Source organism: Gavialis gangeticus, unplaced genomic scaffold (assembly GCF_001723915.1).
Source record: "Gavialis gangeticus isolate Ggan-Ray unplaced genomic scaffold, GavGan_comp1, whole genome shotgun sequence".
In the NCBI taxonomy this organism is placed as follows: Eukaryota; Metazoa; Chordata; order Crocodylia; family Gavialidae; genus Gavialis; species Gavialis gangeticus.
The window spans coordinates 210,755-221,206 of NW_017728958.1; the positions used below are offsets into that span (position 1 = coordinate 210,755).

At 42.4% G+C, this 10,452-nt stretch overlaps 1 protein-coding gene across 2 annotated transcripts in view; it reads right to left on the reverse strand.

Moving 5' to 3' along the window:
- CUNH14orf166 (chromosome unknown C14orf166 homolog) overlaps positions 1-10,452 on the reverse strand; it is a 23,589-nt gene that overhangs the window by 5,814 nt on the left and 7,323 nt on the right. Inside the window, exons 2-5 of one of the 2 annotated variants that reach the window (XM_019502972.1) lie at positions 7,951-8,075; positions 6,831-6,930; positions 5,103-5,189; positions 2,311-2,459 (exon numbers count right to left, since the gene is read on the reverse strand). In XM_019502972.1, the coding sequence (XP_019358517.1) occupies positions 2,311-2,459; positions 5,103-5,189; positions 6,831-6,930; positions 7,951-8,075 (461 nt within the window). The remainder of the gene's footprint in view (positions 1-2,310; positions 2,460-5,102; positions 5,190-6,830; positions 6,931-7,950; positions 8,076-10,452) is intronic. The other variant, XM_019503045.1, reaches the window with a different exon arrangement.

A 10,452-nucleotide genomic window follows, 5' to 3' on the forward strand; every position in this document is an offset into this window, starting at 1 on the left:
GCTGCTGCTCCCAGCACTCCCGCTTGCAGCTCCATCCTGAGCCCTGCTGCAGCTGGGCAGCACCTACCCTTGCTCCAGCCCCCCTGCTCTCTCAGCACTATCTGCCCTGCGCCCCCTGCCTCCAGACTTACTAGCTGGAAGCTGCTCTCCAAGCTGCCAGACTGTGTACTGGCAATCAAATTAGTATCAGCCAATATGGCTTGTTAATAATTGACCATTGATATCAGCCCAAAAAAATCTATATTGGTGTACCCCTAATTACCATAATCCTGCTGCCCTTCTGGCTAGTTTAGTAACTCCCACACATGGCAAGATTCAATATTCCATGACCATTTCAGGCTGAATGTACAGCTATACATATTAGATAAGGCATATCAGAGCACCAGGATTAGACCACGGAGCAGGCTTTGAGCTTATTACAGCTGCTTCTCACTCCGTTTCTCTCCTGAGTTATCCAAGTAGGACAAAAGCACTACTTCATGCACCACCTCATTGTTTATTTCTCCTGTTTGGCGCACAATTTAAGGTTGATGTGCAACACAGAATTCTGTGAATTGACTCTCTCAACCAAAAGGAATTAGTTTTGAGGAAGATTCTGATTAAAAATACGAATCTGGCTAATGCATCTTAAATCTGGCATGAAAGTCAAAGTTACAAACAGATGTAAGATTTTCGTTCAGCATTGTGCCCTGAGAAAAGTGTTCTCTTTGACCAAGTTCAAGATTTTGTTTGGGCAAAGAGAAGTTCAAGCTACTTAGGAAAGGTAAATTTTAACTGGCATATTTGTATTCCTTTAGCCTTTTCTATAGGTAACTCTGCTACAGATGCAAGAATGAATATAGATTATTGTATTTTTCATATGCAGTAGATACTGCCCTACTGCGCATAAAAAAGTAGTTTCATTGACATATTTTACCAACATGAGCCATGGGAAAAAGCTATTGTTTATGCAACTAGGCTTGCAACATGGTAATTTAGTTGCAGCACAGTGAAAAGCAAGAGAGCTTTCCCAGCCTGTACACTATGCTCCTTTTTGCCCGTTTTGCCATCCTCCCCCATGTTTCTGGCTCTACTTGGTCCTTTTTCCCTTACAGTAAAAATTAAAATGCATTTACACAGAAAATGCAAACAACATAGCTTCATTAGCTTTTAGCAATGCAGGTAAGAGAAGTGTAAAAATTCTATTTTAATATGACTATCACAAGTTTCCATGCATTTATATGGAAACACCATTAACTTTGCTACCCACAATACTGCCCCAAAAATTTCAGAGTAGATTGTAACCTCTGCAGGGTGGGGTCCTCATCCTTTTGTTTCTGAATACCTAGTATATTTTACTATTACATAAGATTTTTTTTGATCAAGACTAAGGTCTTGGTTAGCTACCTGCAATCCATTACAGTGATTGATTATAGCTTTGATCACAGAACTGACTACAGACTTCTATCAGTTTATGTCCTCCCCAGTGAAGCACCTGGACAAGGAACACAATTTCAAAAGTGAGTCGGGTCATATGTGGCTTTTGGCAAAGAGAAAGGACAGCTGTGTGTGTACATGGACATGCACAGGGCTGGAAATCAGAAGGACCAGAGTCTAATTTTGCTTGTGTCATAGGTTCCCAGGCCCATCACATTGTTCATATCATATCTATCTTCCATATAGATGAAGTGTGTGTTGGGTAGGAGGGGAACAGGTACAGGAGGTTTATCATCACAGCAGCCACAACTGCCTGCATGCACGCTCCTGCCCTGGAATTAAGTTAAATCAACATCTTAGCTCTCAATGAAAGAGAGGCAAGTTACCATGGTTCAGCTTCCACTTACTGCAGCACAAACAAGCAGCTGCCGTGGAGCCACTGACTTGCAATAAAGCTCTGCACCTTTAACTATAATCAGAAGTTGTTTGCCCTAAATTTCTCTCAACTTCTAAAACCAAATATCTATTTCACAACTGTGGTGAGGCTTAAATTCATTAGTGTTTTCAAAGCATTTGGAAACCCTGGGATAAAAGGCATAAAATACAAATAAGCAGAATTCTCAGTAGGAAGACACACTTCATGTATTAATTCTCAGGGACCAAATTAAAAAAAAAAAAATGGTAAATAGTAGGATAATTCTTTAAACATAAATGTCCACACACATGATTTCAAAGATCAACATTTTCTTTTTAAGCCAAACAGGAGCACATAAAATTTGAACCTAATTCATTTCATTTGTACCCAAGAACAAATTACTGATTTCCCATACAAAGTTATTCTGCAGATACTTCCCGGATTTCCAAAATACACCGAGTTAAAGTTGTGAAGCTCACCTTAAGCATCACCAAATAGTCATCATGCCGCTGGATCTGAAGAAGATTAGCCAAAGCCATCACACCAGCCTTGAAGTCAGGATTATTCACTGCAAGAGCGAACCACACGGTCATTGCACTTGGTTTCAAAATACTGGTTGCGTTCCATTCTATGCATGGGTCAGATTAATGACAAATTTGATTAAGGGGTTGGTTCAGAGTTGGCTGTGCAAGTAGTACCATTAAAGCCAAAAGAACTACCTTGGGCAGTTAACTGATCACTGTCAGTGATGGTTTATGGCTTAGCTCTGCATTTTAAGAACTTCTAAAAAGTTTTAATGCATTCATATTTTGAAAAATGATTATGTAACAAGGGCATTAACACACACATGCACACACACGCACCCCCTGCTTTCAACCCAAACTGCATGCTAAATCTAAGAAAGTCCTAAAAAAGAAGCCAGACTGAGTCTTTAGAAATGCAGTACATTACAGTGTGTAAAGAAGTTGCTTTTTTGCTATTTAAAGTACTTCACTGCCCTTACTTAACAGAAGTGCACAGCTTTACATCACTTTAAAAATGGGTATAGCACTTTAAATTAAACCTTGTTAAATCAGGTATTAAATTTGAAGCACTGTATTTTACATCACTTTAGCAACCTACAGCACTATAAATAACTTCTGTACACTAGTCATTTTTCTGACCAGTGGAGAAGCCCCAGGAGGCTGCAGAGCGCCTCCCACCTCCTAGCCTGGGAAGTGCAGGGAACCTCAGTTCCACCCCAACCCCAACCAACTATGGCACTTCTGTCATGTTTAATAGTGCTGTAACTTTATGGGCACATCCCCACAAGTGCGCACATACATTGCCCCCAGGACAAATAGTAGGAGCAGCTTTATCTGGGATCCTAATAGCCTTCCGGGGCAGCAGCAGTGGCAATCCAGGAGCTTGGAGCCTGGCCAGCAGCCAGAGCATGGCTCTGGCCAGCAAGGCTCCCTTTCTGGCTGTGCACACTGCTGTCACGTGCACCACACTGCTTTTTTTAGTGACAGGTTCGGGTTTTTTTTGTTTTTTTTGTACTGGGATCTCCCATCGTTAAAAAAAAAAAACCAAAAACCGACAAACCATAGTGCTGCAAGTCAGCAGCACAGCAAATGCATGCAGTTTGCAATGCCACAAACCGCACATGCACACTTGTGAGGATGCACCCTATAGTGATATAAAAAGTGCTCTAAATTACAGCACTGTAAAACGTGCACGGATGTTTACAGCACTTCTGTAAACACCTTTAGCGTGTTGTGCTTTGTAGACAGGTCTCCCCAGCACTTCCTAACTGCACAGCAAGACTGTACTTGATTGATATCTAAACCAAATCTTATTTTTTTTTCTGGAGATTTCTTTTTTTATGGGAGTGGAACTGGGGAGTTACATAATGGTCATTTTGCTAAAATAAATGCCGATTTTAGTTGGTGTCCATTGCTGCTGTTATTTATCAAAAATATCTAGCATGCAATAGTTGCATTTCAGTAGTAAAAAGTGCAATAAAGACAGTAACGAAAAAGGGCCCAGCACCCTCTTCTTTAATGGACTGAAAGGATTTATTGCGCTGGATCAGGTGGATGGGAGGAGTATCAATGGCTGCAGATCTAGATTAAGAAGAAAGAAGACTGATGATGGGAGATGCTGCTTTTTTGATAGCTGTGGAAACTCTAGAGCAGGGCTGTCCAATTGGCAATCCCCCACAGGCAACACCTGACCCCTGAAGGGTTAAACTGCAGCTCCTGATCTAGGCTCCACTCCCTCTATCCTGTCACTCTCCAGCTGCTGTCACAGGAGTCCCGCTCTCTCTGCCTGCTTCTGCCCTGCCCACCCCAAGGGCAGGGTCAGATAGCAGAGAGGTATGGCCCAGAGCTAAGACACTCCACAGGCAGAGTACTCCAAGGACCCTGTATGGTGCAACAGTGCTGGTACAGCCAGAGAACAGCATGCAGGAGGTGGCCCAAAGGATGTGGTGCAGCATGGCACAGTGAAGAGGGGTGCTGCCCATACTGGGTAGGAGGGGCGTGCCATGCATCCTGGGGTGGGTGTGTGTCCTGAGCAATGCAGAGCCAAGGGCCTGCAAGTTTGTGGCACATCTGCAACAAAGGTTGGCTCCCACTGCCCTAAAAGATCAGCTGCTTTACTACTACAGGAACAAAAGGAGCACTAGCCCCAATGTCACAGTTAAAAACACCTGCAGTATATGTAGTGATGCTCCTTCCCACCCCACCTCATGTGACCTCTGCCTTTACCATGTCCCCTATGAAAAGCTATTAAAAAAATAAAAATGAGCTATAACCCTTCCTCGACCCCTCCTGTTTGCCTCCACACAGTTCAAGACTCTAAGCTCCTTGCCCTACAGTAGGAAGAATTCTCCCCCCACCCCGCCAAGTTATTTGTCAATGAAAGTCAAAAGGACTGGAATAAGGAGCAGTTATTCTGGAACAATATACTATCATTCCTATGTCATCCGGTGTAAAAGAGAAAGATCAAAGAGGGAAGCAGAGGCTTAGAAAATAAGAAGTTCTCAAAACACTACCTCAAAGATGCACATCAAGTGTAAGTATAAAATCCCCCAGAATATTATTGCTGACACTGCAATAGAGTATCACAGCTTCCAAAATGTGGTTCTAACATGATTTAAAGCTGCTAGAAACCCTAAAACATTAAATAATGAGAAAATAATCCCTTTAAAAAGGGGGGGAAGCACAACATGCGAGATACAGCACAACATATTTAGGTCAGCACGATTTAAAAAACACTGTACACTTACCATCCAAGTTTATCAGTGGCTCTGCACTTTTCCCCGTATTATCAGTATTTTTGGCACCATCAGGTGTGGAGTCCTTGTACTTCTCAGCTGTTAAAATAAAAACCAGCTTTGTTTCATGAATGTACGGAAGTCAGTAAACAGATTAGTTAAAACGGTTAGTTGACTAACTGGTTTACAGTAAGAGCGCTAGAGCATAAAAAAGGACTGCTGAACACTGCTAGCTGCAACTAAGGAAAGTACATTTTCTGTACCTGGCTAAGAAGTTTAAAGATCTCTGTTACTGTTGTGCACTACTGAAATGCTAGATAAATTACAGTCTACTAGAACTTGGTCAGGTAGGAGGCCTCTTGTTAATCACCTATGTACTGTCAGGTAGCCGAGGCAGAATTTAAGACGTGCCAACTTTAGGCACATTGCTTGGGACACTCAAGACTGAGAAGACTTAACTATGCTGAAGGCTCTAAGAATAAGGAACAATTCATCTGATTTTTGAAGGACCAATATACAACTGCTTATAAAGGGCTGTCAACTTGATTTCTATCTATTGATACTGAAGGCACTCTAGCCTTTCAGTGATCACATTAGGTGAGACCATAAGTTAAAGATTTCAGCCAAAACCAAGTTCTGGATGTCAGATAGTAAAAAATGCAAGAATGTGCTGTGTCTGTGAAATGGATCCCATTCATGTGACACTCCATCTAAGAAGACATAATTAAAATACTGCAGCATAATTTTCCTGTGGTTATAAAAATGAGTGCATTTGCTAGAAATGTGACATGCTAGTTGTTGAGGAAATATGCATCTAAAAAGGGGTTATCTACAATAACACTAGAACAGGGTATTATTTTAGTTCTTCCTCTGCAAACAGGCTAAGCAACAAATCTCAGTTCATTACTGCATCACCCAGAAAATCACAGAAAATGAGGGATGGAGGGGACCTCAGGAGTCCAAACCCCTGCTCAAAGCAGGACTGTCCCCAGCCACCTCATCCCAAACCTCATGTCTAGCTGGGTCTTAACCTCCAAGGATGGAGATTCTACCACCTTTCTGGGTAAACTGTTCCAGTGTTTTACTATCCTCAAAGTGAGACAGTTTTTCCTAATATCTAACCTCAACTCACCTTGCTGCAACTTGAGCCGACTGCTCCTTGTTTTGTCATCTGCCCCCACTGAAAACAGTCCAGCTCCATCCTCCCTTGAACCCCCTTTCAGGGATTTGAAGGCTGCTATTTAATCCTCCTCGACCTTCTCTTCTCTAGACTAAATAAGCCCAGTTCCCTCAGACTCTTCTCACAAGTCATGTCCCCCAGCCCCCGCAACCATTTTCGTTGCTCTGCACCAGACTCTCCAATTTGTCCTTCTGTACTGGGGGGCCCAAAGCTGGACACAGGACTCCAGATGTGGCCTCCCCAGTGCTGAATAGAGGGGAAAAATCACTGCCCTTGACCCGCTGGTGGCGCTCCTACCAATGCAGCCCAGGATGCCATTAGCCTGCTTGACAACAAAGGCACACTTCAGCTTATTTCCCACTGTAACCCCCAGGTCCTCTTCTGCAGAAAAATTGGGCTGGAAAGGAAAACAGTTGCAAAACAAAAACATGAAACTGCGTGTTCAAGTAACTATGCTTCTATCCTCGCTTAATTTTAAAAATATTTCAAAGATCATAGGCAAGGCATTTTGAATAGTTTTGTTGTTATTATTATAAAGGATTTTTCAAAGCTGACCATACCATTATCTCCATATTCAAGCCTGACAGCTAACCCAAGCAGCCAGTCAACTGTTTCTTGCCGCTCTTCCAGCTTGAAAGGACAGTTCACATCTTTCAAATACTGTAGAAGAGTAAAAACAACAACAAAGGATAGTGTATCGCCATCACTGGTTGGAAGTAAACGTACCTAGTCCACACTGCACAACAGCCCGGACAAAATAAGTTTTCTAGACAGACAAACTATATCTTTCTCCACAGAGCCTAGTATTGTGAGGTCAGCAATTAGAGTTGTCACTGCAAAGCAGGTCATATTTCTACTGTGATGCATGCAAGGTATTTCACACTGCACAACTCATTCATATCTATCATCTTAGTAAGCACACTTGCTCCTCTCTGTGAGAAACAGATATTTTCTTAGTGATATTATATAATGGAAGAAAATTAAGAGCATCCAAAGGGCTACCTTCCCACTCCATCCCTAGCATGGCATGAGTAAGAACAAATGAAAGAGAGAACTCCACCTCCAGTATTATCGACTCACACATACAACGTACTAATTACCATGGCCCAGATTCCCCATGCCTATGAGGCCTGCAAACAGTTTCACTGTGGCAAGTAAGACTAACACATGCTAAAAGGTTTGCAATCAAAGGGCCAGAGTGTTCAGCTCCTCAAAGGACTGAACCGTCAAAACAGAAAGAAACACGGATGTGGCACAAGCACAGCTTAATGTTTCTGTCAGAATGCTCATACACAGTACATGCTTTAAAATAAAGGGCTCTTTTCCATACTTGACATGTAAAGAATTTAAGGCACACAGAAACTGACTGGTGGTCAATTTTCTTCTGGAAAGGCAGAAACCCCTTACCAAGGAAGGGAATGGGCGAGGAGTATCAAGTTTTTCAGTAACTGATCATATGCCAATTACAAAGCAAATGAAGTACACTAAATCACAACATCCTATTATCTCTGCATTTTGGCTTCTAGAAAATAGTTCAATTTCAAGCACTTCAAGGGTTCACAATTTTTTCCTTACATGTATTTGCTTTAACTTTCAGTTAAAACAGCAATCGTTTATCACTAATTACAGATACAGCACATGGTTTTATAACTTACATTATTGTTTCTAGTATGAAATTACCTTTTCAAAGGACTTAGGCCATTCATCACTGTGTATGTTTCTTAAATTTCCTCGGTCTTCAATCTTGTAGTGTCTGATTTTCTGGTCTTCAAGCCAGACAATAAAGTTTCTGAATTCCGTTTCATCTATAGCCCAAAATGAACATAGCAAAATGAATACTAACCAGAAGTGGACTAAACTGATGTTTTCTCATAGAGAGGCAAAAGTCAATGAAGGCGTGAGCTGATCAATAAATTCTGCTCCACTGCATACAGGGGCTAGTTACACACTCATTTGGCCTGTGGACTGCCCCCAAATGACTCATCTAGCCCACAGAGCCACATGGGTTTAACACCTCTGATCTACATGTATGAGGCAACAAAGTGACAGGACCTATCGGCCGCGTCCAAGTAAGAGTGGCTGTGCAGTACATGGTGCTGCAGACATCTGCAGCACACATACTGCACGTTCTGCTGTTCTCCGTGCTGCAAGGGAGCTGCATGAATGGGGGGCGGGGGAGAACCCCTGGATATCCAGGGGTCAAGAAAACCCATGGGGAAAAAAAAAAAGGCAGGGCAGCGCATATGGGGGCAGTGCACACTGCTCAGAACTGGAGCCTGGCCAGCCAGAGCCACGCTGGCTGCTGCATGCCTGGATCGCCATTGCTGCAGCTCTGGGAGGCCCCGACGACCCCTGGTAAGGCTGCTGGCCCCAGCCTCCCCTAACCAACTTGGAGTACTGTGCTGCATGCCAGAGGGTACACGATGCAGGCGTTTCCCAGGGACGAGTACAAGCTAAAGGTGCACCACAGCTAGTTGTCCCCAGGGAACCAAACATCCACGCGCTTATGGATGCAGCCTTTGTTCCCTTATCACAGATTCAGGACCCCACATGAACAGGCCTAACACGCTGAAGTCCGAACCAACCATTCAGTATCTCTGGATAAGACGAGTCAAAACTTCATGTCTTGGATAACAGAGTTTATATGTCTGGGGCCGTTATTGGATTATCTGCCAAAGTAGCATTTGCAGCACAGAATGCAGGGCTTGACGTTGGTGTCGCCTCACTTTTCATAACATTCTTTCAGTCTGCGAGCTTTTCGAGTCCCACACTAGTGCTAAGCAGTACAACATAAATGTGTAAGTGAGCATTACAGTGCAACTTAGGTAGAAAAAATAAAATATTTTTACAAAATAGCTCAAGAGCCTGATACTTTTGCTATTCAGGGGGAAGTGTGGTTGTAAAGACAGTAAGTCCTTTGGCATTGCTAGAAGCAGGGGACTTATTAAATTCTGATGGGAAACCAAGCCAGAACAACGGTGTAAATGTTAACCAATCTTTAAGAAATATTACAGTATTCAGTATTAAAAGTTAGCAAGAAGGGTGGAAAACATATTATCAAATTAACTGACACAGATTTTAGGTTAAGCTCTTCTCATAGTCACCATGCTTCCCATACCTGTATCATCAACAAAACACTCTTGGGATCACTTAGAGGACAAATGTAGAAGGCAAGGATTCCAGTCTCTCATTTAACGTGAAGCAGAGTGAAAAGGTCCCCCAATGAAATCAATAAATGAAGGAATTGAGGCAATGGGTAAACAAGATGGACATCAAGCCCCACAAATGCAGCATTTCATCTCATGGACCACAAGGACTGGGAATAGTTGTTTTCCACCTGTTCAATGGTAATGTACATCATTCATTTCTAGATGCAGTAGACCAGGTAAAATATCGCCACTTTAAAATATCACTCAGTCCTCGGAGCAGCTGAGTTATTTTGGCATTGGGTCAGCTCTTATATTGTGTAGCAAGTTCCTCCTATGTGTCAGACCATGGTCATTTCCAATTCTTGAAAGGCATTCTTTTCCAAAAAGATGGAGAGCGATGCTTGCAACGCTCAAAAGTGTTTGGGCAGCATTACACATCTTAGTTATAAATGAAAGCACCAGGAAGAAAAAAAAAAAAAGTGCATCATCAACACCTATTACAGGAAAACTACGTGCAGAGATACAGGCAGTCCTCGACTTACGTTTCGAGTTACAACATTTTGCACTTACAGCGTTCATAAATGGACACCCTGTTTCACCTTTATGACATCAGTTTCGACTTTACAATGCTTGATCTGATGCAACGCCATGCCAGCGAACAAGTTTGCTGCGTTGCTTGTCTCCCTGGAGAACATCTGTCCAAACTTCCTCGGACACTTTAAGAAAGTGGACAATACTCCAGAAAAACCTGCAGCCAAGACTCCTGAGAGGACTCTAGCCAAGAACCCTTCAAAAAAGTCCAACCAAGTCACCTCAAAGAAGTCCTTCCAAATCAATGATTGCTATATACCATATAAATACATTAATGTAACTATATTACTCATCTATAATTAATCGAGTACAAAATTCTGGGGTATTTTTAGTGAAAATAGGGTATCGGACCTTGGTTCAGGAACCAATCCCCAATTTATAATGTTGTTTCTTATGAGGCAATCCATTCCGAGTTACAATATTTTGACTTAAGACCTGGTTT